Source organism: Protopterus annectens, chromosome 1.part0 (genome assembly GCF_019279795.1).
Source record: "Protopterus annectens isolate FY-2018-M chromosome 1.part0, PAN1.0, whole genome shotgun sequence".
NCBI classification, from domain to species: Eukaryota; Metazoa; Chordata; order Ceratodontiformes; family Protopteridae; genus Protopterus; species Protopterus annectens.
Genome location: NC_056725.1, coordinates 111,023,353 through 111,050,721, shown reverse-complemented (window position 1 = coordinate 111,050,721; position 27,369 = coordinate 111,023,353). Strand labels below are relative to the sequence as shown.

Here is a 27,369-nt window from a genome sequence, read left to right as displayed (position 1 = left end):
AAAATGCATACTTATACCCTTTGGGAAGATAAGCACCCCTGTAAATTACAACATTGGTAATGCTGTCCTAAGATTAAGCCAGAAGAAACAGACTTAGGAACTCAGGATGACAGTAACCTGAACTTTGATCACCAAGTGTCCATGGTAATGAGAAAATTCTTCTATGTGGTGCAAATTATAAGTAAGGGCATGGCATCCAGATGTAAGGAGATCACAGCACCACTATACTCGGCCCTCATTAGACCACTAATCGAGTTCAACACACCCTTTGGCATGTACTCGATCATGCATTTGTAACAGCTAGAGCAGCCACAGAGGTTCTTCACTAAAAGAATACAGGGTGTAAATAATATGTTCTATGTAGACCACCTCAAAGCCTTGTCCCTGTACTTGGTTCCTACAAACTACTGAGGAGCAGTCTATGCCTTACCTGCAAGGCATTTTCTGTTCCAGCCCCGATGGCTCCGCTATACATCTGCAAAACAAACAACACTAGAATTACACAATCTAAGGATCTTAACCTCTTCTGTGACATAAACAAAACATGTTGGAGGGACAGGTATGTCTTAGAGATTACCCCTTCTCAGGAACAGACTCCCCATTCATGTGAAACAGAGCTCTTCCCTACGCTTATTCAAATGTAGTTTGGACCAATGGATGGGAAATTACAATTTCATCTTTTGCTTGTTGCCTGCAGCTTTTATGGACTCGAACAGTCTGCAGGTGCCATAAGGTGCAGGCATATACCAAAGCCTTTCTAGCCCATGAGCTTTGATAATTGGGACAATTGGGGCCTGAATGGCTAAGCTTGGGCTGTTAGCCTAGTTAACTTTCTATAAGCCAATGAATAAATGATTGTAACTAACTTAAAAGTAGCAAAAATTAGGAACATAGCTAGTAATGAAAATAGAATTCACATAAACATGATATCCCAGTTTACCTGGAGTCAAACTTCTGAGATTATTACTCATAGACATGCAGATAAAATATGGTGGTGCTGTTTAATACTTTTAATGATAAAGAAAAAAATCCACACATCTAGTATGATTTACAGACTTTAAGAATCAGATTGAGGACTTAAATCAGAAGAGTCTATTCTGTCAAATAGGATGTTGTTGTTTCTTTCAGCTTATCCCGGTTAGGGGTCGCCACAGCGGAACTCCGGTCCGCTAATGTTTGGTAGTGGATTTTTACATGCCGAGTTACCAGCCCTGATGCACAACCTTCAACGAAGGCACATCCATTCATGCATGCCTCCACACAGAAGACTCTCTAGCTGTGAATCGAACGCGACAACGTCTTGCTGTGAGGCAACAATGCTACCGCAGCACCACTACATGTTAGACCATGTAATTCCCACCTGCAGCCTGCAGCACATTGTGCAATGCTTGTCAGTGTTTGGGAAAATTAGGGTTAAGAGAAGGTAAGACAACTGGGAGAGGATAATTAGGATCAGGATGTCAGGGTGGGTGAGGCATCTTTGTAGGAAACATCTGCCTTGCCAGAAGATTGTACAGGTCATAGCATTTCCATTTGTCAATTTGCCTATATGTTACTAAGTCTAACAACCATCACGCTTCTTACCTAATCTTTTCAAGCAGTGACTATTATAATTTTGTTTGCCTGTTTACTGTATCTTTCAGTCAATAAGAAATAAATATGCTTTATACAGTATATTTCACATCCACCTTATTAATGTTGTGCTTTCTTTAAATTGCAAGAATAACAGAAGAATTATACTGAGAGATTTACTACACTTAAGTATTCTGTATAGGGACCCTCATATTCATAGAATTCATCTGCAGTCCCATAAATGGCACTCATGCTGTATTTCCAGTAGATGATGACAACTGACCATAATCTGAATACATAGGCCACTGTGAACATGTATTGCAATCTATCTCTGTGCTCCTTCACCATCGGCAATCTCAGGACACCAGATATGCTTGGGGGAAGCCCTATGAGTGGCCAGGCACTTGAGAAATACACACACATACACACTCTTGTGCACTTGTGAGTGGATGCCCATGCATATGTTTGTATTCTTCCCACACAGGAGTTCAGGCAGTCCCCTCGGATGTACACCACTACAGAGCATGGCTCACCATGGTAGTGTGCAACCGCCATGATGGGGCTTGAAAGATTATCAAAGCTTGTATGCTCATTGCCTATGCTTGTGGACTGTACAGTTATTTTCATATAGGCTAGTGAGGACATCCTCTTGCAGGATATGAGTCCTTGCAGGGGGAGTTACAACAACATAGTTTGAGGGTTGGTAGAAGCAGTTGTGATAGCAGATATGATTGCATCACAGAGGACTGCAAAACCTGTGTTTGCAACCAAAGATAAGTACTTATTTTTCTTTTCTCTTTGTTACTTTCACAGATGCTGTTGCCCAACTATGTAATATTGAGCTACATAGCTGCATAAGAAGTGGCTCACTATATTGGGTCTACTTCACGTCGTCGTAAGCTGACAATATCGAGTCTGATATTGTCAGCATGACAATATCGAAAGTGAAGAATATCATGCAAGTAAACGGAAGTCTCCGTAAGGGGAGATTTCTGTTTACTTCAATGTAGTGCGGTCTCAGAGTTGGTATATTTAAGTAGGGGGTGTGTGGGGGGTGCAGGGGGGCTTGCCCCCCTGTCTACGCCATTTAGTTTTTTTTATTTTATTTTATTTATTTATTTTTTTACGTTATTCGATGTTTTACTTAATCGATCAATAAAGTTCGACTTTTATTGATTCGATTAAGTAAACGTTCAATAACGTGATATAGACGCCACTATATCCTGTAAAAATATTGCAGCTGGTTATATTATACATGGTTCATCCTGGTCTTGTACATTGTGGGATGTATGAAGCCCATACACTCTCATTTGTTACTGTGCTAATTATGTACCATGGCAGACCAGGGTCATCTGCATTTGTACACCATACTCAAAGATTACTGTGACAAGCTGACAGTACAATGCAGTTAGAACACATATAGGGTCGTACCTTATTTTATAGAACTCCTTATGAATTAGACGCGGCTTTGGAACACCGTTCTGATACATTTAGCTATATTCCATGGAGCAAGATGTTTATGAATCTTGTTTTGAGTTTTAGTCATCTTAGTAAGCGATACTAATGGGTTTAAGAAATGACATTATAGCAAGCAGCTGGCCACATTTATTATGTACTTTTCAGAATGTAAAGCTAAACGCAGTAATGGAAATTTCTGAAAAGATGCTTAGCTGATTACATCAATGCAGATGTGGGCACTTTCCCAGAGCTGTAAAAGCACCAAATCTGAAATAATATGCAGACCATTAACATTCATTTTAAGATTTTTGAATCATGAAGTCATGGTACAAAATGTGATTTGGGCATTTCAACTAAATAAACAAATGGTCCGATTTCTCCAAGCACGATTCCACTATTTTTCTGATGTTTCTTTAAGGAGCAGAAAACAAAGTCTTTGGAAAAAAGTAACCCTTGAAGTCAAAGCACTACAAAAAGTCATTTTTGTTAAAATGACAGACTTAGTAGGCATTTTTTTTTTTTTATTTTATTTTACATTTGTTAACCGGGAAAGTCCGACTGGATACATATCCATTTTTAGCGGAGGCCCGGGGAGAAAAGCTCCACTTTGAAAAAATTTAGTAACACTTAAAGTGCAGGTTACAGAGAAATCTAGAAAATTAACAATAAAACAGTGACAAATTCAAATTAAGGTTACATTTAGATAGGAAATAAAAAAACATTGTTGGTGATGGAATAAATATACAGGGAAAACAATCACATAAGAGAAGTGCGTCTAAAAGAAAAAGGATTTTCAGTTAGAAAGTAAGGATGATGATTAAGACATAATAAAGGTATTCTGATATTGTATTTTCCATGGCCATGTCACAAATTGCAATTTTCTGCCAAATGTCTTTTTTCTGCATATTAGAGATTTCCCAAAACAGATAATTCACATCCCCAAGCAGTAATAACTGTGCATCCATAATACTATTCCAGGTCTATCACTTCTTACTGTTGAAACAGTTGCCTGATTATGTGGTTTTGAGAATTATTGCAATTTTCTGTGAAGCCAAGCTGAGTTGAATTGCTGGGAGGCAATTTGAGTGCTTTTAGAGTTTAATCAAGCGTGTATATTGTATCCTATCAATTTCTTACATGCAGATAACTCACTTTACTAAATATATTCCTCGGGTCTTATACATACAAGCAAGTAACCTTATTTTACTGTTCCTCATTTCTATACTGTTGATTTGTTTTAATATGTGTGTCTTTATTTAGGAAAGCAGCTCTTGACATAATTCCTCATACAGCTGAATGTTTGCAAATATGGTCCTCATGCTGTTGCACTCCACATCTAATAACCATAGTCTGGCTCTGGGCCTATCCTGTGTCCACTGATCTTTGTGTATTTTAAAGTTAAGAGGTGTAGCAGTCACATGTGTCGTTAACGTTTAATGCTATCAGCTAAGATCATGCTTGGTACCACTCACTGAAAACTCAGGTTATGCATAAACAAAATTTATGTGTATTCACCTTGACCCTGGATATGTGCGAACGTGTTCTGGATATGGGAAAGTAGGATGTCTATTACCTCATTCATCTCAACTAATCAAAACTGTGCCACATAGCAGCGCAAACCATAGGCTGTTATGGCTCTTCCTAAAATTCATGGCCCCATTATTTTCTTTTTTGCCACAGATATTTGCGTTGGGTTGAACTTGGCCTCTGAATGGCAGTGTAGATCCTCCAAGTCATCTCTCTCTCCTCATTGCAGTGAAAGGTTTATATGTAGCAAAATGTGGGTTTAACTCTTTTGGTCTGGTGTTACCATCCCCTTGTATCAGGCCGGAGATGACACAGTGCCATGGGAGGAGAATGAACAAACCACTATTGCTGACAAAGTTGGTTCAGCAGGTTGGTTGTGCCTACAATGCGCTGCATCCTCAAGGGTGGGCGTACAATGGGCTGTTCTGAGGAATTTTCCTGCCTCCATGACTGATGTCCTCAGGAGTCCCATCAATCTCAAGACAGGTGCCCCGGTAGTTCCCCATCTCCGATGGAGAATTTAATGCTGGTAATAACCAGAATGAATAAATAAATAAAATAGATAAATAAACTAAGTCTAAGATGGCTGTACTTCAGAGAAGTGGAAATGTGAAAAGATATAGCAATCTGAGAATTGCTATGTTTCTCTAAAATTGCACTTAAATTCTTTCTTTTCTGAAGATCACACTTATGGTCCTCAAACTTACAATGGGCACCCTTGGTAATATAGCACAGAAAAGCACACAAAGGCATTCATATAGACAGACATCAGAGATATGTTTTCACTTTATACATTTACTACTAACTGCACACCCAGACAAGTTCACATGGCTCACACCCCAAACGTACTGATTATTTAAAGTGATATTAGCTCCCATATAATGTATATGATAATATGCAGTCTTGCAAATGAGACCATGAGGACTGATGCTAATATGTGATCCACAACTCTTAGAAGCAGAACAGCTGACACTACCAACTATGACAGCAGAAGAGAAAGGGGATATAAAACTTCCTAAATCCATTCTAGAGGTAAAGATGCCCATCTGGTCTTGGTATCACATCACAGTTCAGAAGGGTGAGAACTTGGGAATGGAACAAAGCGTGACTTCTTGTCAGAAACTTTTTTCTAGACAGTAGAGGATTTATAGAGTCAAGACCATTAGATTGAGCAGATTTGTTTGAATGGAAACAAACAGAATTTAATTGTACAGGTAAAGGAAGACCTTGATTCTTTTGAGACACAAGGCAGCAGACAACACTGATATGCTCCTTATGAAATCTCAGGGGCTGAAGTGAATGAGACCAAATGTTAAAGATATGAACTGGAAGTTACCAAGTTAGTAAGGTGAATGACTGTCACTGGAAGTGACTGCTTCCAAGATGTAAATGTAATCACCTTCTTAAACACTTGCAAATTTTAGTGTGCAAGTAAGCATCTCAAAGGTCCACATCTAATACCCCTTGGCTGAAGGGGAAGAATAGCTTGAAGTATGACCCTGTGAAGGATTCCTTCTGACAGGGGCTTAGTCCACTGAGGTCCAGAGTTACATTTTTTCTCTTGTTCTTTTTAACTAAGGAAAAAGAAATACAGTTCTATGTTTGTTGTAGGAGATGGGTTTAATGATTCTTTTTCAGTGGGACTTTAATTACTCTGTCCTCTTTGCAGTTTTTTTTCAGAGGGGTATCTGCCAAGGAATTATTTGGGAGGAGTGAGAACAAAAATGTAATCAGTAGCCCATTGCTGCAACTTCTCTGATCCAGGTCTGCATTGTGATGCTGTTCCAAGAGGCTGCACTCTCCAACCATCTCACTCCAATCAGTTCTTACGGGAACTGGTTAGAGAAAGCATCAAAGTTGGTTTTGGTCACCTATTAAGGCCATGTCTAGGTACTTGGTCCAGCATCTATGTTTCTGATGATCAGGAGAGGATTGCAGGACCCACTGCTCCTGTTGATTGTCATGTAGGGTCCATTATGGTAAAGGGTGCTACTGATTCCTCTGTGACATCTTCAGAAATGCTGAAGAGATTAAAGAAACTCTTACAGTAAATAAGGATAGTCTTTTTTCTTTCATAGTTTTCAGTTGGTTGACCAAACAGCAGAAAAGCCCTTAAAGTGTGTATGGAACAAAGATGCCTTGATATCCTCAGTGAAAGTTGTAAGCCATGGTCAGGAGTGCCAACATATAGATATATCAGAGCCTGTTGTGCGAGTCATACCATTCACAGCAATGTGTCTGACCTAGACCAGAGAAAACCAACTGTCGTGGGTATGAATCACTATACTTTAAATATTTCCCTAGTATTACTGTCCAGTAGCATGCATTTTCAAATTCATCCAGCATGTCCTGTTGAATATACAATATTTGGGTGAAACAGATGGCCACCATTTTATAAAGAATATGGACACATAGGATGACTTTACAAAAACTGCCTAGAGCTTTGGACACCCTCTCAGTTTTGGTTGTGTATGGGGAATTGCATGGTCTGGTCACTCTTCAGAGTCTTGCCACTAATCTTCAAGTCTGTGGGCAAATAAAAGCCCTATTGTGCCTTAACAGAGACTATGGCCACCGTATCTTTGTGTTTGCAGTTAATGAAAAGTCATATTCAGATAGAGTGGACAATTTCAAGCATAACTAGTATGGAAAGAAGAAGGAGGGACTATTACAAAATCTGACTCCCAATGGTGCCTCTATAAACTTTATTGTATTTTTTTATATAAACCTCTTTTGAAGATAACATCTTGGAGAAAACAAAGATCAAACACTGTAATGGTTGAATACATTCCATTTATGTAAATTACATTCTGACTTGCATCTTGGTCAATACAGCAAGCCTGAGTACAATTTTGGAAAGGTTTAGTGGATACCCTTCCTCTTTAATAAGACAATTGCTCTATAAATGTTTTTTATTTGGATCCACACATCTTAACCATCATTTGTTAGACCAGCAGTAAGCCAAATTGTTTCACAAATCACTTCCACCTTCAAGAAGTAATGTCCATCACAGTGCAACTTTTGTGCCTTTTCACTAGCACGTATCTTAAACCTAAACAATGTTTTTAAATGCACTGTAGACTAAACAGCCTTTGAATCTACAGTAACATACATCTCCTACTTATCAGAGGGTACAATAAGGTCAAACACACATTTGACTAATATTACATTCATTACTGGCTTTACTGTGACTTCCTGCCGTACTCTTTTATAAATCCACTCCACACAGTCTTGTTTTCATATATCACAACTATATTGCAGTTTACATTAAAATGATTGTCAGTTCTTTTCTTTATGCTGATGAATATCAAGACATCTAGGTAATTTTCACTGAACTTCAGTCTTCCTTCACCAGTTTGCATTCTCTTTTAACCCGAGAGAAGGGACCCAATGCATCACAGAAAATAAAGTCCCAAACGACTCGTACCCATGAACTGTGCTGGGGAAGATCCTCATAGTATTCAGGAGCCATCTTCCTTACCTGGAGAGACAGAAGTAAAAAAATAAGAAAGAAATTAGTTCTTGCTGAAAAATACTTTGAGATAGTCATTTGTCAACATCCATTGGCAGTTTTACATGGATTTTAGTTTAAAATCTTCATTTGGAATCAATCAGATTTGAGCTTGCACCAGAAAAGTTTTTGCAGGTGGAATTTCCCCCACACTCCCCACACCCCCTTGTAATTATATACTCCAACTTCAAGATTGCACTAAGGCTGATACATTTTTTTTGTGCTGAACATTGAGAGGATGCCAATTTGGGGATTTGCACTGGACACCAGATGAGCAAGCTATGGATCTGGCAATATGTATCTAAAAACAAGACATGTATTTAGTGAGTAACATCTGAATGCAAAAGGAAAGGAAGCAGATGTACACATGTTTTAGGAGGCTAGAAACCATATGCAATTATTTTGCTTAGCCTCTTTTTTGGTATGAACAGTGCATAGTGTTTCATTCACCTTGGGGAAAGTTTTGTTTAATGCCAACTGCCATATTAAACGTCTAGAAGTTGTTTATTGTTGATGGTTGAAATAATCTGATTCTAGCATTTTTTTGTGGAGTATGGTGCATGTACTTTTTCTGTCAAAGCAAACTACATTTACTTCTGCTGACTATGTTATATACCTCTTTTGGCATTATACAACATCATGTAATGAGTTTTGAATGGAGAAGGAGTATAACACAATAGAAGGGAATGATATTTATTGGAAAAAGAATAGTAATGTTCTTGAATGGTAAGCTTAGGGGTAATTACTCTTATAAACTTAGAAATTTGTTACATGAATTTCTGAAAGGTGTGAAGTCTGAAACTCAAATGTCTGTCATTATTTAGTGACTTCCATCCTCAAGACTTGTTAGAAAACCACAAATTATATGAGGAGAACTGAAAATATGAGTCAAAAATCTGGACATTCTGGAAAATTCTGGACAGTTGAGAAGTATGTGCTTATTCAAAGTGTGCTTGCAGAATGACAAACAGGTAAAATTGAATTTACTCAAAAGAGTTGGTGTGTGCTCTTTTGCAACATACATTGTGAATTTAGGTTACCCATGTAAAAATAAATTGCATTTAATTGCAGGAAGTATATTCTTTGATTTTTAAATGTGTTATTATATCTTGCACCAAATATTGGGCAGCTCTGAGGATGTAAAACTTGTATTCACTTGTGGACTATGCTTAATTATAATATGGTTGCACTGCTTTTGTTCAAAGCAAATGTGGTTGATCCAAACCCAGTATTTCACTCACTTACCTACTGCAAATAAAAAGCTGCTATTGGAAAATAGAATATAATTGTATAATCTAATATAATTTTAGTGATGTCCTGAGTTTAAAAGTGTGTTGTATTTAACAGAGTTTCTGTCTGATCACCTGCTTCTTCCCTTTATCTTCAAACTGGAACTTGTTACAATCTTTTAGTTATTTTATTCCTTTATGGATGCTGCAGTGGTGCAGAGGTAGCGTTGTTGCCTCACAGCAAGAGGTTCTCCCATTCATTTCTCGGCTGGAGTGCGGTGAGTGCCTTCTGTGTGGAGTCTGCATGTCCTCAGAGTGGTTGGGTAGCGTTCGAATGACATGCGTAAATGGGCGCGCCTTCGTTGAAGGTTGGACGTCGAGCTGGCACCTCGGCATTCATGAAAATCTACTGCGAATCATTAGCGAACCGGAGTTCCGCTGTGGTGACCCCTATCCGAGAAAAGCCAAAACACAAACAACAACATTCCTTTATGGAGAAAAGAGTGGGGCAAAGACTTGGCACTAAAGAGTCCAGCCAAGACTGATGCCTTTGTCCAAAGCTCTGGACAGGGCCAGCAGAAATATGGATGAAAATAATGTTCTTGATGAGGAAAAAAAAAACATTCCAGAAAGAAAGATGAATGAGCACGAACAAAAGGAGAGCTGGATGGCTGATTTTAAAGCTGCAAATAAAGAGGAACGATTGTGCATTTTGTTTGAAACAATAATCGTAGTTGGGCAGGATGTGAACTCCTTGGAACAAACAGTAGGATAACAACAAGCAATAGGAGAAAGACTACAAGAAAACTTAAAAGATCTGGAAAAAATTAAGCAACATTTAAAGTAGAGCTGTAGGAACAGATACACAGAATACAGCAGCTACCTTAAATAATAAAAAGGCAGGAAAAAAAACGATTGGTGATCTTGAAAAATCACTCAAGAAGAAACAATACTAAGATACTGGAATACTAGAGAGAGTAGACGACAATGAACTGGAACAATCTGTGACGCAGCTGTTCTCAGGAGATATTCATACCACCAGGAAATCAAGGGACACTAGTAGACAGGGTGGGACAGGGTCAAGCAACAACATAAAGCAGACCCAGGCATGTTTTGGCATGCGTTCATTCCTTTGCCGCAAAAATGAAACAGTAATGCAAGCAAAATGACTTAATATTATCCCATTTGCAGGGATCTTCACAAAACTGGGTAAGGATTACTCAGAACACAGTGTAGAAGAAGGAAAGCTATGTTGGAGCTATTAAATGATATAGGAATGAATGCAACATCTTTGTGGTTGAAATATCTTGAAGTTGTTGAATTATAGCCCAAAGGGGAATGGTTTGGGCCACACAAAATGGTGCATGTTCAAAAGTTTAAACGTACTCATCACAGACAACTAAATAACACAGGCAATAAAAATCTGAATCACATGTGAGATGTACTGAGAGAAGAAAATTTAATATTAGAGAGATGATACAGAGATATGGGGAGGGCATGCAACATCAGATACGGAAAATCCTGCAGGGAAACACATAAAACTAGGAAGTACAGAGGGACAGGATGCTAGTAAAAAGAGACAAACAGGAAATAAACATTCACAAAGGCAACTACAAGGATAGGAAATATAGCAGAAGGGAAATGAGTGAAATAATTATATGAAAGGGACAGAGGAGCTAGAAGCATCTCCTAAGGAAGATTTAGACACAAACACAGAGAAAGAAGTAGAAGCAGTGACAGACAAGGGAGAACTCTAAGGAGAGGGGAGTATAATGCATCAGATGTTTTGGGACACCCAGAAGTGAGCTGCTGGACAATAAGGGACTAAAGAATGTATATAGAAGCATTTCTGATGGATGGCAGAATTCAAGCGGTAAAAAGCATGAATGTGGAAGGAATACAAGTGACTGAAGAAAAAGTGAAGCAAAACATAAGAGGAAAATATATACACTGAAAAGCAGATGACTGTAGGCAGGGTAGGAAGGCTATATTAAATAAAATACCTTATGATAAACACTCCAGGGAACATAATATCAAAACTTACCAAACAATGGAAGAAACTGAAGAAATTCCAAGGGCAATGATGGGTAATGCAGTCTAGGGGGCATAACTGCAAGTCTGCAAGGTAAGCAATATATGTTTCGTAGCTACTTGATGTACAATAAACTGCAGCAATCATAACTTTATTGTCTAATTCTAAGAAGAAATAATTTATTGTTTTCTGACAACGAAATTGGCATGAAAATGAATGTGTGGGGGATACTGGATAATTAAAATAAAGAATGACCTAGTGACAGATGTAAAATAGAAGAATGGTGGTGGATAATTAGCATAGTAAAGAGTTATAAAAGTGAAAAAAAAGAAAACTGTGTTGGACTACCACACAAATGAAGCTGGGGCATCTTTGTGACATCAGTACTGGGTTGGCAGGAAATGTATTAGCTTGAGGAATAACTGGAAGGGAACAAAATGGAGTCTTAAATGTCCCATGTTTAGGACATACCCATGTACATGCAAGAACCAAAAGGTAAGGATTCAGAGGCTGGAAAGAGGAAGAGGGATCCAAGCATAGGCAACCATGAAAGAACACAATGTTCTGCTAGGTGGGTAGGTCCTGAGGAAGAGTTATGGTGGTGAGCAGCACTGGAAAGCAGTGAGTGGTGGGCAAAACCAACAAGGAAAATACATATACAGTGAATACATGAAACTTAAAATCCTATTAGAAGAGGAATACAGGAAAAGCTAAAGTTGATGGTGAAAAATATTCTATTACAAGAAAGCTGAACATCAGAACAAGGGAGAAGATATTGTGTTATAGCTACCCAAAGGGAGAGACAGACAACAAGGCAGGTTGATTAAAGAAAGGATTAAGAACTGTATTTTGGAGGAAACTTCAGACAGACACAGAATAAGCGATAAAAGTGAGATAAGCAAATGGATTATCTGAGGGAGAAGGGTGGAAAGTGTGTGCCAGACAATAAGAAACAGATATGCACCAAACAAAGATGAAGAAGAATTCTACAAGAACTTTTTTTTTTTTTTTGCTAACTGGCACAAGAACTTTTTTTCTAACTGGGCACAGACAAAAAGAGATGAAATAGAGACAATGGAGTGGGGGAGATATGATGTCATGATATAAATGAAAAAAAAAGAGAGGTTGTAGCGAAGGAAGGAATATAACAAAAATATGAGAAAAGAACTAGGCCAAGGAATGAAAGAGGGAGAGTGTCTAGACATATGGAGAAAAAGGGATCTAACCAAGAGGGAGTACACATTTGCACAAAAGATTTTCGTACAGGCAGGAAGGCTAGACAGGTTCTTTGTAAATGACAACCTAATGAAAATAATTGAAGAGATTCAAATACAGGAGACATGCATGTCAGATCATGCAGCAGTGAGACTTAAGGTAATTCTGGAGAAGCAGAAAACAGTGAGAAGTGGGTGGAGGTAGGCTAGCTATAAAAGAAAGGAAAAACATAAAAGGAAACACCTCAAATAAAGGATTCAAAACAGGGTATTTTGAAAGACAGAGTCAGACTGGAAGAACACTAGTGGAATGGGATCTAGGTTAATCTCACATGAAAACTGATGAGTGCAGATGGAAAGAATAAAGGGAGATTGAGGAGCTGGGGAAAGAGCTGGAGGTGATATCGAAGGAAGCCAGAAGAAGCTGAAGTAGAAAGGAAATGATGGAAATCAATAATAATGGAATAAGAGAGTACACTTACTACATTGCAACAAATTAAACAAGGAGTCTGGAGGCACTACTGGTGGATAGTGGGGAGGTGCAAGGGAAACAGCTAGCCAAGAAATACAAGGAAACCAGTCAGAGTGAGCAGTATGGATGATAGGAGGGGGAGATGGAGAATATGTAGAAGATGTGCTAATTGGGGAACTATTTAAGGAATACTATAGGGAGATTTATAAAGAACAGGAAGGGACAGAAGTCTTAGAATGAAACTGGGGAAAGAATATAGAGGGATGTACACTGGAGAACAAACAAAGAGACAAGCTGAATGGAAAGGTGGCAAGGTATGAGATTAGGAAAATAATATATAAAATGAAGTAGAGAAAATCTTAAGCACCAGATGGATTCTCCCTAGAAGTCTATAAATGGGGAATGGATGAAATGTTGAAGGTCCCAGTGTAACCAGAAAGAATACAGGACTCAGACAAAACATCTAAAAGTATAAGGAAGGCAAAGATAACCATGATACATAATGGGGGTAGGAGAAATAGAGGCTTGGGGAAATTATAGGCCTGTCCATTTGATTAATGATTAATGCTGACATCAAGATTTTGGCAAAGGTATTGGCAGGCCAAAATGACTTTAGGAAGGGAAGAAAGGCAGGAAAAAAACAGTGGGACCAGATGTAATTTAAAGGTTCATAGGTAAGTATTAGGATAGATGCCCTTGAGGGCCATTTTAAGCCTAGCTAATTTCCTCTTCAGAACTGCGAATCAGCTATGACAGCTATGTTCCTGCAGCTGTCCAGATTCAACAGAATGACAGCTTGTTCTTACCAGTTACTGGGATGGTGCCAGTGGCAAAATATTAGCAGACTTGCACTGCAACTGAAAATGCCACAATGCACGACATGGCCCAGTGATGACATGCCTTAATTATAGCACAGCCTTAGCTCAAAACCTTATCTGTTCTGTTTTCTGCTCACTGAATGATCCATTGAAAGATGTGGTGCTGGTACCTAACATAGATTACACTAGAGTGAGGATGTCTGCTTCTTGAATTCATGCAACATGTAAGGGTGGAAATGTGTGCACAATTATTACACTTTAGAGAATGGCCGACCTGTAGATCGTAACCCTGAATGGACAATGAACATTCTCAGGCAGGATGTTATCTACAGACGCCCGCTGAAAAATAAGTTCCCCTCTTCCTGACAGCATATCAATGAGAACACATTTTAAAGACTGTGCTTATAAAATTAGACAGTTACTTGAATAATTAGCATGCATTTTCTGAAGCAGAGGGATGTGTGTGTGTGTGTGTGTGTGTGTGTGTGTGTGTGTGTGTGTGTGTGTGTGTGTGTGTGAGAGAGAGAGAGAGAGAGTGAGTGAGTGAGTGAGATCAACCACTGACAACAGCAGCAGTAAAGAGGTTTGCATACCTCTGGACCTTTCAGCTGAAGAAATGTAGATAAAGACTAAAATAAAGGGGGAACAGAGGTTCAAAAATAGGAAGAGATTTTAATTATTCCTCTTATTAAATTACAGACTTGCTTAAATAAAAGACTTTTTGTTCCCATGAATTTTCTGAAGGAAATAAAAGTCTGAAACTCAGATGTAGGTCATTATTTAATAACTTCAATCTCTGTTGACTGGCAACAAAGCAAATATTTTAGGAGTAAGGGACCGAAAAATAAAGTAAATATCTGGATATTTTTTAAGTGTTATATTTTGGATATAAAATTCTTCCTTCATCACCATTAACATATACAACAGCAAGTTTGAAACATTAGCTGGAGGAACTATTTTACATCAAAAATATATAAAAAAATAATATAGTTGTGATGACATGGGAAAGTGTCAGCAAAGCCAGCTGCAGTTTTGTAAAGAACTATATGTCCTTTGAGTATCAAACTGATTTATAGAAGGTGCTTGTGTTGTAAATGTATTAGAACTGTATGTCATTTGTATATCAAACTGATTTGTACAGATGCTTGTGCTGAAAATGTATTTGTGATCTTTGCTTGTATTAATAGTGTTAAAATGTATCAAGAGTGCGCCCTGCCGGAATGAAAAGAAAAGTACATGTATTATTGCAACTGAATTAAATGTACTAGCTAGCTTACTTTAAGAAAAATAAGAGAAATGTAAATGAGCTGTTAAACAATTAAAATGGAACCCCCACAGTGCCAAATAGGCCCGGCAAAGCTAGGTCTGCTAAAAAGCCTTTGTTCATTAGCTCAGTAAAAAAAGGGGAAGCCCCAGGCACTGTCATAAACATTTAAAGGAGTACTGTAGCCATCTATGCTAAATTCCCATTTCAGCTTCAAAGGGGAATACTGCAAGAACTTAGAGTCAGGTGACCAGATGAAATCATTCTACCAGCCCTTTTGGAAATTATATTTTAGAGTATTGAGTATTCTGTTTGGAGGCCTGAATAGAAAGACTGCTCTTGTATTTCATCTTGTCTTGCCAAGTAAGTTATTAGGGAACAATAAATTCTCTTGGATTCAGTCAGGAATATTGTGAAGCTTAGTTTACAGAGTGTTTTTCTTTATTTGTATGAGTCTGCCCATCAATGTTAATTTCAGTATTTTTTGTGAATTGAACTCTGTAGTTACTGTAATAATTTCATGCAATCACCAGTAAATATTTCCATACCGGATCAGTCGAGGCCCGGGTTAACAACGATCGCCACCAGTACTGTTAGCCAACAGGGTGCTGGCGGAAATTGGGCTACTGTTGGCTGAAGGAGGAGAAGAGGTGGAAGGCATGGCCGAAGGCAGGAAGAGAGGAGAAAGGCTAGGACTGTGGTAGTGAGGGTCGGAACTTTAAATGTTGGCAGTATGACTGGTATAGGGAGAGAGCTAGCTGATATGATGGACAGAAGGAAGATTGGTATATTGTGTGTGCAAAAGACCAGATGGAAGGGGAGTAAGGCTAGGTGTATCGGAGGTGGGTTCAAATTGTTTTATCATTGTGTGGATGGGAGGAGAAATGGCGTAGGAGTTATTCTGAAGGAACAGTATGCTAAGAGTGTTTTGGAGGTGAAAAGAGTGTCGGATAGAGTGATGTTTATGAAGCTAGAAATTGATGGTGTATTGATGAATGTTGTTAGTGCATATGCTCCACAAGTTGGGTGTGCAATGGATGAGAAAAAAAAATTGGAGTGAATTGGATGAATTGGTGATGACTGTACCCAAGGGTAAGAGAGTGGTGATTGGAGCAGATTTCAATGGGCATGTTGGTGAAGGGAACAGAGGGGATGAGGAAGTGATGGGTAGGTATGGTGTTAAACAAAGGAATGCAGAAGGTCAGATGGTAGTGGATTTTACGAAAAGGATGGATATGGCTGTGGTAAATACATATTTTAACAAGCGGGAGGAGCATAGGGTGACATACAAGAGTGGAGGAAGATGCACACAGGTGGATTATATCTTATGTAGGAGGGCCAGTCTGAAGGAGATTGGAGACTGTAAAGTGGTGACCGGACAAAGTGTAGTTAGGCAGCATAAGATGGTGGTTTGTAGGATGATGGTGGTGATCAAGAAGAGGAGGAGGAGTGTGAGGGCAGCACCAAGGATCAAATGGTGGAAATTGAAAAAGTGTAATTGTGAGGTGGAGTTCAGGGATGAGTTAAGACAGGCACTGGGTGGCAGTGAAGAGTTACCATATAGCTGGGTAACTACAGCAGAGCTGGTAAGGGAGACGGCTAGAAAGGTGCTTGGTATCACATCAGAACAGAGGAAGGACGACAAGGAGACATGGTGGTGGAATGAAGAGGTCTAGGAGAGTATACAGACAAAGAGGTTGGCAAAGAAGAAGTGGGATTGTCAAAGAGATGAAGAAAGTAGACAGGAGTATAAGGAGATGAGGTGCATAGCAAAGAGAGAGGTGGCAAAGGCTAAGGATAAGGCATATGAAGAGTTGTATGAAAGGTTGGACATTAAGGAGGGAGAAAAGGACCTGTACCAACTGGCTAGACAGAGGGACTGAGCTAGGAAAGATGTGCAGCAGGTAAAGGTGATAAAGGATAATGATGGAAACATACTCACAAGTGAGGAGAGTGTGTTGAGGAGATGGAAAGAGTACTTTGAGGGGTTGATGAATGAAGAGAATGAGAGGGAGAGAAGGTTGGGAGATGTAGGGATAGTGAATCATGAAGTACAATGGATTAGCAAGGAGGAAGTAAGGATAGCTATGAAGAGAATGAAGAATGAAAAGGCTGTTGGCCCAGATGACATACCTGTGGAAGCATGGAGGTGTTTAGGTGAAATGGCAGTGGAGTTTTTAACCAGATTGTTTAATGAAATCTTGGAAAATGAGAGGATGCCTGAGGAATGGACAAAAAGTGTTTTGGTACCGATTTTTAAGAATAAGGGTGATGTGCAGAGCTGTAGTAACTACAGAAGGATTAAATTGATCAGTCACAGCATGAAGTTATGGGAAAGAGTAGTGGAAGCTAGGTTAAGAAGGGATGTGATGATTAGTGATCAGCAGTATGGTTTCATGCCAGGAAAGAGCACTACAGATGCAATGTTTGCTCTGAGAGTGTTGATGGAGAAGTACAGAGAATGTCAGAAGGAGTTGCATTGTGTTTTTGTAGACTTAGAGAAAGCATATGACAGGGTGCCTAGATAGGAGTTGTGGTATTGTATGAGGAAGTCAGGAGTGTCAGAGAAGTATGTAAGAGTGGCAAAGGATATGTACGAGGGTAGTGTGACAGTGGTGAGGTCTGTGGTGGGGGTGTTCGGATGCATTTAAGGTGGAGGTGGGGTTACATCAAGGATCAGCTCTGAGCCTTTTCTTATTTGTAATGGTGATGGACAGGTTGACAGGAGTCCCCGTGGACTATGATGTTTGCAGATGACATTGTGATCTGTAGTGAGAGCAGAGAACAGGTTGAGGAGACCCTGGAGAGATGGAGATATGCTCTAGAGAGAAGAGGAATGAATGTCAGCAGGACTAAGACAGAATATGTGTGTGTGAATGAGAGGGAGGATAGAGGAATGGTGAGGATGCAAGGAGTAGATGTGGCGAAGGTGGATGAGTTTAAATACTTGGGGTCAATAGTTCAGAGTAATGGTGAGTGTGGAAGAGAGGTGAAGAGAGTACAGGCAGGATATAGTGGGTGGAGAAGAGTGTCAGGAGTGATTTGTGACAGACCTGTAAGAGTGAAAGGGAAGGTCTAAAGAGGGTAGTGAGACCAGCTATGTTATATGGGTTGGAGACAGTGGCACTGACAAAAAGGCAGGAGTTTGAGCTGGATGTGGCAGAGTTAAAGATGTTAAGATTTGCACTGGCTGTGACGAGGTTGGACAGGATTAGGAATAAGTATATTAGAGGGTCAGACCAGGTTGGAAGGTTTGGAGACAAAGCCAGAGAAGCAAGATTACGTTGGTTTGGACATGTGCTGAGGAGGGATGCTGAGTATATTGGGAAAAAAGATGCTAAGGATGAAGCTACCAGGTAACAGGAAAAGAGGAAAGCCTAAGATAAGGTTTATGGATGTGGTAAGAGAGGAAATGCAGCAGGTGGTTGGTGTGACAGAGCAAGATGCAGAGGACAGGAAGAAATGGAAACAGGTGATCCACTGTGGCGACCCCTAATGGGAACAACTGAAAGAAGATGATGAGTTTACTGTAAGTATATATTCAATATTTTCATGTTCTCCTATTATTTATTATTAAATATAGTTAAAACCTTTATTGTGGCTGGTCATTGTAGAAAGTATCTAACCTTTGAGAGTACTTATATTTATTTGGTGACACTGTGTGGGCCATTCCAGAAGGCCTAGTTGTCTTGGCAAACTACAATCATTTGTATTAATATTAACTTCACTCAGCATAATTGCATATGAGGATTTAGGCTCCTTGATTACTGACCCAGCATGGGGATGTCACATATTGGTGGCAGTGGTGGCCATCACATGTTGGTAGCAGTGGTGGGCATCACAATAGTATTGAAAAAAATAAGTAACTAAAACACAACAATTTTACAGACATCCCATTCACTAAGCACAATAATGCCCTGTAGGGTGTGTGTTATTATAGCAATAACCAATGACTGGGTGTGGCACACTGAAGATTTTTCCACTGTTGGTGTGGTTTAATAATAATGCCAACTGTGGGTAAATCTTCACTATACCACACACAGGAGTCAATTATTGCTTTTATACAATAACATTATTTAAGAAATATATAACTTCCTTTTCTTAAATAATGTCTTTGTATAATGTTGCCATGGTGTTCTTCAGCGTTGTTTCCTGATTTTGCCCTTTGATGATGTACTGCACATGTATGGAACTTGCATTCCCAGGCTTACACAGTACATCATTGCTTTTGCAAGCAAGCACCGGAGAAGGGATGATCTCCATTGCAATTTTTTTGAAAGAAAAAACTGTAACCTAGTGACAGTTTAGAGATATGAGAGAGATGGGAAAATACAAGGAAGATTAGGTATGTTTTAGTTTGCAGAATGTACCTGATTTTTCCTTGTATTTGCTCTGGTCTAGTGTGTACCTCTGGATCTTTTATTTGAAAAAAATGTGAATATGCGTGCATTGTCTGAAGGAAAGAAAATTTGAAACTGAAATACCTGTCATTATTTAATGACTTTGTCCTCAGTGATTTGTCAGCAAATGTCAAAGAAGTCACTAAATAATGAAATGCTTTTTTAATTTCAGAGCCTTTTGTTCAAGTCTGAACAGTCAATGATACTTTAGCGGCTGGATTTTTGCTGCTGGTATATGGTTGATTTACGATGGGTATGCTGGTTGGACTGACCAACCAACATGCTCATTTTTGAATGTTTGCTCGATTCTCAGCTAGAGCGTCTACTGTGGAGACATGCATGAATGGGCGTACCTTCGTTGAAGGTTGTGCGTTAGGGCCGACAACTCAGCACATAAAAATCAACTGCCAATCATTAGCGGACCGGAGTTCCGCTGTGGCGACCCCTAACCAGGAAAAGCCGAAAGACACAACAACTGGCCTGTGGCATCAGGCCTCATAACACCCCTGGGCAGGCATTATTCCCACAGTAACACACACCCTATTGGGCATTATTGCTTGAGTATTCTAACTGGGTGGTGCTACAATATCTAAGGTGAAGGAGTGTGCATAATTATTACTGTGCAGTCTGATTGGCTAGTACTATTGTATCCAACAAAAACCCTTAACATGGAATGTTGTAGAATGCAACCAGAATGATGGGGCTGAAGCACTCAGAAACTGCTGCAGTACAGCAGAAATAAGGAGTGAGGAACAAATGAACACTTTGTAGTTTGTGATCATGAGAAAAGTTGAATACCATGGTATAATTGGCATATGCACATAGGTTCATAGTTGTGTACTAGGCTAATGGCCCTGGGGCCTTTACAAGCCTAGCCATAGGATTACCCTGGCATCATGCCACCTAACCTTAGTTCCCAGTGCCTCTATTGAGTAGAGACACTGGAGTTGTCCTTGGGCTGAATTTTCTATTTCCCATCCATTCATCAAGATTTCTCTTGAAGAGGGTCAGCGAGGTGCTCTGCTTGACATGTATGGTAAGTCTATTCCATAGCATGGGCAGTCTCTGGGTTATGAACCTGTCCCTCCAGTACAGTCTGTTGATTGTGGTAATGAGGTTAAGGTCTCTGGAACATGTGGTGCAGAGGGATTGGGATTTCTTTAGATGTAGCATTTCTAACAGAGCTGGGTCAGACATGGCTTTCCAAGTCAAGCAGAGATTGCCTCTAAGTAGGCGATATGAGACAGGGAATAGTTGGAGTTTTTTGAGTCTGTCCATGTAGGACAAGTGTTTAAGGCCTAGGATCCTCTTTGTGAGGTTCTTTTGCAGCCTTTCCAGTTGTTGCCGGTGTCTAGCGAGGCACATGCCAAATGGGGCATTGTACTTGATGATTGGCCTAATGACGGAAGAGTAACATGGCTGGATACACCCTTTGGAACAATTATGGAAGGTGTTCAGTGATTTTGTATTGTACAGAGCCTGTCTTAGAAACACAAAATGTATGCAAATTACATTAATTGCTATCATTATAGTATTCACAGAAGTTACAGAAATCAAGATGGGAAAAAACTTCATAAAAAGAGTCATGATTTGCATTACACAACAGTCACACCCTCTATCTTCAGCAGTGAAAGAAGTGAAGGAGCATAGATTGCTATCAATCCAGTTATGCTACAGTGCCAGAAAATGTTGGTAGAGAATGCCCATCAAGCAAAATTCAAAGCATTGTTTATCAGTATAACATAAACTACTGAAATGTTGGCTTATTAGTCATGGAACAGGTAGCACACCCACCTTTTGTGCAGAAGGGTGTGGGTTCTATTCCCATATCTGGTAGATGGATTGCTGACACTGCAGTGGACCATGGGGGGTGCTGCATTCCTGAGTGTGTCATCCTTTGGATGAGATGTTAAACCAAGGTCTCATCTGCTTGGGTTGGTTGTAGCTTAGGCAGATATAAAAGATCCCACAGCACCTATGAAAAATAGTAGGGGGATTTCCCTGATACCCTGGTCAAATTTCTCCTAGCAGTATAAATACCCCCTTGGTTTTACCCTGAAAAGAAGCCACTAGCCTAGTGGGACTAATATAATAACCCGTACAAATAGCATACACCTACATGGTTACACACAAATTGTCTGCAGACCCACACGAACACAAAGGAACCAACACTGCTCAACCTTAGACTAGATCCTTGTTACAGACCCTTGTAAATATTCAAACAGTGGTATGCTCCCCAACATCCTAAGTGATCATTCACCAGCATATGCTTATAGATCCTCCAGTAATGATGTGAAACCCCATACGTACAAGCCATCCAGAAATCTAGCTAACTTTGACCAACATAAATTCAATAATATACTAAAATCTGTAAACTGGACCCCACTTAAAATATTACCCTTGGAAGAAGCAGTTAGTCACTTTAATAAAGTTTTCTTAGACACCCTCAACAGCCTTGCCTCCATTAGAATCAAGAGGACTAAACTAAGCAATGCCCCTTGGTTAACTAAAACCACCAAACAAGTACTACTATCCAGAGATTGAGCCTGGAAAGAATGGCACAAAAATAAAAATAAAGCTGATAAATTCAAATTTAAACAGCTAAGGAACATAGCAAAAAATTAGTAGTCACAGACAAAAATAAATAAATAAATACATTTATCTCATAAACTATTCAGCCAAGCAAATAACCCTAACAAATTCTGGAAATTAATCTCCTCACTCCTGAATCCTGGAACCTCAGAAAACCCATCACCACCCAAGATAAAGAACCACACTAAATAGCGCAAATGTTTAATTCCTACTTTACCAACAGTATTGTAAATCTTTTAAATCACTCTTCACCTAATACTCTCTCCAACTGCACAAAAACCTACACAGTACAGACACTACTCAGACAAACTTCCATACAAACAGCTCCTCTCATGTAGGAACCTCAGTAAACAACCGAACAGACTCCTGTTTCTCTCTACATACTGTACCTACTTCACTAGTGCATAAACTTCTTAAAAAATTAAAACCCTGCTCCCTATCCGCCGACGACCTTCCCTCAGAATATCTCAAACTTGCTGCTGATGCAATAGCCTACCCAATTAGCATCCTCATTAACAGATCCATCTCAGAATCCAATATTCCCTCACTCTGGAAAAACTCCGTCATAACTCCATTACACAAAGGTGGTAACACCAATGACTTAACCAACTATCGTCCCATCTCTATTCTTTCCCCTCTATCTAAACTATTAGAGAAATGCATACACACCCAATTAATGCAATATCTCCCTCTGAAAATAACCTCCTGGCACCAACACAACATGGATTTCTTCCGGCATATAGTACCACTACTGCTCTTCTCTCCTTCATAGACACTGTGGACAAAATCTTGGACTCTGGTCTACTAACATCAGTAATTCTACTAGACCTATCAAAGGCATTCGACACAGTGTTACATCCCAAGTTACTTCAGCAACTATCAATAGTAGGATGCTCCCTATCCACCCTCAAATGGTTCTCTAACTACTTGTCTGATAGACAGCAGTGTGTCAGATGGCAAGGCAGTGTGTCTGAATATCTAGTAAATAAAACAGGTGTTCCCCAAGGGTCACTTCTCGGACCTCTCCTTTTTAATATTTTCATAAATAATCTGCACACTGCCTCCCATCAAAGTACAATCATCCAGTATGCAGATGACTCCACCATCTTCTCCTCCTCCAATAACCTCCAAACTACTAAATATAACACAAAATATCTGTACATCCATAGAAGACAAGTTAAATGAAGCACTACTTCTACTCAATCTGAAAAAATCTAGGCTATTGCTATTCTCAACTGAACCAGTCATGCAAGACTTCAATATATACTCACGACAATATAAAAAATGAAATAGTAACACATGCCAAACTACTAGGCATTACAATAGACAACAAACTTACTTTTGAAGAACATATGCTTAGTACAGTAAGAAAAAACACATATTAAACTTGGCAGACTCTATAGACACAAGCTCTACATGGATAAGCCCACCAAAAAGACACTTGCCAATGGTCTCCTGCTTCCATCCCTCTTATATGGGGCCCCCATTTTCACCAAACTCCATCAGTCCCTTAAAAACAAACTCCAATCCTGCTACCATAAAATTGCCAAATTTGCAACTAGCTTACCTTACTGATCACATCACTGTCAGGCTCTTAAAGAGTTAAACTGGTTGAATTCCAACACCAACTCGATTCCACCCAACTAACTCTAGCTCATAAAATAATACACCGACCAGACAGCTGCCCTGCCCTACAGCATATTTTACAATCATACTCCCCATCCGTTAATCTGTGATCTATTAATAAACACCTTTCAACCAGCATTAAACCTAACAAAAGAGCCAGTCAAAACCTTTACTCATACTCCACGGCTAGGAAATGGAATGCCCTTCCCCCAAATATCACCCTCCTCGACTCATTCAAAGCATTCAAACTATCTCTCAGGAAATATTTCCTCCCCAATCAGATCTGCTCCTGTACTCAAAACCACAGACCACCATAAAGTATCAGGTATGTCTTCCCTTCTTCCTGTATCCCCCTTCTTTCTTTCTCTGTCATCTCTCCAGTCTATTCAATAAACATTTGTACTTTTCTGTCTTTCTTCTTTTCACTGTTAGTCACTCTGTTAATAGAACTTCTTTTCCCTCACCACTTTTCCTTTCATATTTCAAACTGTCTAAGATCCACTAACTTCTTTTTTTCTCTCTCATTTCCTGTCTACTGTTACAGTACTACCTCCCTCCACCCTCTAACCACCATCATTTAAACTACTTTCTTTTATCTATACTATCATTTCACAACTGTTTCAATCTCTGCTATCAATTTCAAAACTTCTTTGAACATACCCTGCTAAATCATATGATAATCTGGACAACTGTTGTCTGCTATATGTATTATATGTATATAAACTCCATAAACTGTTCATATATGTATTACTGTATAATAACACTGTTATTTCTATCAACTTACTTTGATAAAATTCTTTCTGCTATCAATTTCAAAACTTTTTTGAACATACCCTGCTAAATCATATGATAATCTGGACAACTGTTGTCTACTATATGTATTATATTATATGTATATAATCTCCATAAACTGTTCATATAGGTATTTCTGTATAATAACACTGTTATTTCTATCAATTTACTTTGTTAAAATTGTTTAATGCCTTAACTATGTATATCTGTTACTGTGGAGCTTTTCTCCCTGGGCCTCCACTAAAAATGGGTTTCTGACCCAGTGGACTTTCCCAGTCAACATATGTCAATAAATAAATAAATAATCTGGTCAACAAAGGATAAATAAATAAATAAAAATATCTTTGATTAAATCCTTACAAAACACCCTGTTTATGAGCATTAATAATACACAGCCAAACATGAATTCTTCCAAAATATTAATTAAATGAATGATTATAACAAAATAACTTTCATTATGCATCTGTTTTCATGGTAAGTAGTAGTCAACAATATCAATGGTTTAAAATAAAACTGATGGCAAACTAATGCAAAATGTGGGGGGTTAGAAGTGTGTTCACTTGAGAATGGATAACACATGTATACGATTCCTGATACACCACTCATTTGAAAAAGTACTATGTACTGACTGAGTAGCAGTAAGGGAATTTAGAGCCCTGGGCAACACACACATTAGACACCCCCTCAAAAAAAAAAAAAAAAAAAAAAACAGTAGTTGGCAGCTTCCAAGCTCTCATTAAGCAGCCATGATTGTTTATATGCAATTTGTAAGCTGCTTAATTGTCAAACTTCTGTTTCTTTTGTTAATAGAGTAGTTTGGGAGTTAGTTTATAACCTACCCATAAGTGATTGCAATGTGTCAAAGTTTTTTAACCATCTTTATTTGAGAAAATCCAGATCACATAATCAAAAATAAAGAGAAAAAAACAGAAAAAACAAGCTCCGCAATAATGACATAAACTTCAGTCATTGACCTATAAAATTCCTTCTCAGATACTGCTATACTCCTGTATCATGTTATCTTTACTTATCGATCTGAAAATTGGTTTTGGCAATTGGGTCAAAATGTTACTCAAAATACTAAAGTATTATAGGACTCAGCAACGCATGAACTTTGAAGAAAGGAAGTTTCTTTAGTTCCAATATGGGGATACAGAACTCCTCAGACTAGGCCAACGGTGTTCCTAAACTTTGGCCTAGTCTGCATACCTTTTAATGTTCTCATACAGACAAATTCCAATGATTAATCTAAAGTGACTACTACATCTTATTTTTTTAATTCTTCTGAACTTGTCTTTTTTTTTTCTACATAACTCATTTACTGGTACTATCTGTCCCCCTAGAAACTTGGCTGTAAGGGTAAGTGGCCAGTTTACCCTTTCCATCCAGTGGAACTTTGTATTGACATACATTCTGGTAACGATGGTGCATTGTTCCTTTATTTACTTAAGGCCTTTGGGTGTAAACTATGAGATTTTCTTAGGTAGACTAGCAGTCCTCCCTAGTCTGCTTCAACAGCTACCTAAAATATAGGAAACGAGAAAATATAGGAACCTGCAACATGTCTGTTGCCATTGGGTGTTCTGTGAGGCTCTGTGCTTCTGCTGTGGTCTTCTATCTTTCCAAAAATGTGGCAGAACCTATGGTTCTTCTAAGCTGATGCGGTATGCAGATGACTCCACCCTGATATGTCTTTGTCTCTACTGTAAAAAAAGCTCAAATGACCTTTAACTCAGCTTTAACACTAGACAAGGCTGGATAGATGACTCTTGTCTCTTTCACATTGTGAAAATGAGTTAATGCATGTTTTTTGTGATAGTTCCAGTAACTCTTCCCTTGTATCAATATTTCAGCTGTCATGAAAACTATCCACACCCAATAAGATCGTCAAATCTGAGAAATTCTTAGGCCTTATCAATAAGCAAGAAATGTAATAATTAAAGAGCCTGATCAGAAGCTAGAATTTCCATGTCATGTTAGAGCTCAGACTAAGAAAATGTTTGTTATCAGTAGCTTACTATATGCTTCCCACACATTTACAAAACGTTCCTCTGGGACTCCTGTCCAGTCTTGTACCTTCCTGTAACAAAACTGTGAAATCTCTTTCTTGCGTCTTTTGTCATAAGCATCACTACCAGTCCCTTCACTCCACTGGATGGCTTGAACTGAAAGTTTTCCACTCTTGTATTTAATATATGTGCACAAAAGCATGTGTATTAGTTACAGTTTGACTTGACATAATCCCTTCAGCTGGAAGCCCCTTTACATGTAATCCCCATTCATCTAATGCCTTCAAGGTCTAAATTAAGAAAACAATTGTTACGAGAACTCTATTTTTATCTCCCTTATCACTAATCTGTGGAAGAATCTTACAGTTAGATAAACAATGTCTCCTACTGTTGCTAAACCCTACTGAATAAATAACTGAGCACGCAGATGTGAGATTACTTTTCTTTTTGTCCTTTATCCTCTGTTTCCTACTCTTCTAGTTTCGACTCCTCACCTTTTCTCCTTCTTTGCTTACTACCTCTCCTTTATGTCCCAAAATGCCCCATTTTTTGCTCTATCCCTTACTATGTTTCTTTCTTTCCTTCCACTTCTTCTCCCCATCCCAAATCTTTCCTATATCTACCATCTCCTATCTCTTCCTTTAATGCAATTTCTCATTGAGATTCAGGAAAATAATTATACCTTTTGTACTTAAATGCTATCAGCTATCTGCATTCTTTGTATGTATCATTTATGGTCCTTGGCTAAAACATATTACTAGAAATATCTTGTCTTCATCCTATTTAGGTATTCAAACCTCTGTCTCTTGATACAGCTTTGATAAATCACGTACTTTAGTTTGCATTACCTCTC

The 27,369-nt window shown here is 38.8% G+C and overlaps 1 protein-coding gene across 1 annotated transcript in view; it reads right to left on the bottom strand.

Moving 5' to 3' along the window:
• Positions 1 to 7,248: 7,248 nt before the first annotated feature.
• The window catches only part of LOC122815035 (sphingolipid delta(4)-desaturase DES1-like), a 375,413-nt gene continuing 355,292 nt past the window's right edge, over positions 7,249 to 27,369 (bottom strand). The window contains exon 3 of the mRNA XM_044087314.1: positions 7,249 to 8,038. Within this exon, the coding sequence (XP_043943249.1) occupies positions 7,895 to 8,038 (144 nt within the window). The 3' untranslated portion in view covers positions 7,249 to 7,894. The remainder of the gene's footprint in view (positions 8,039 to 27,369) is intronic.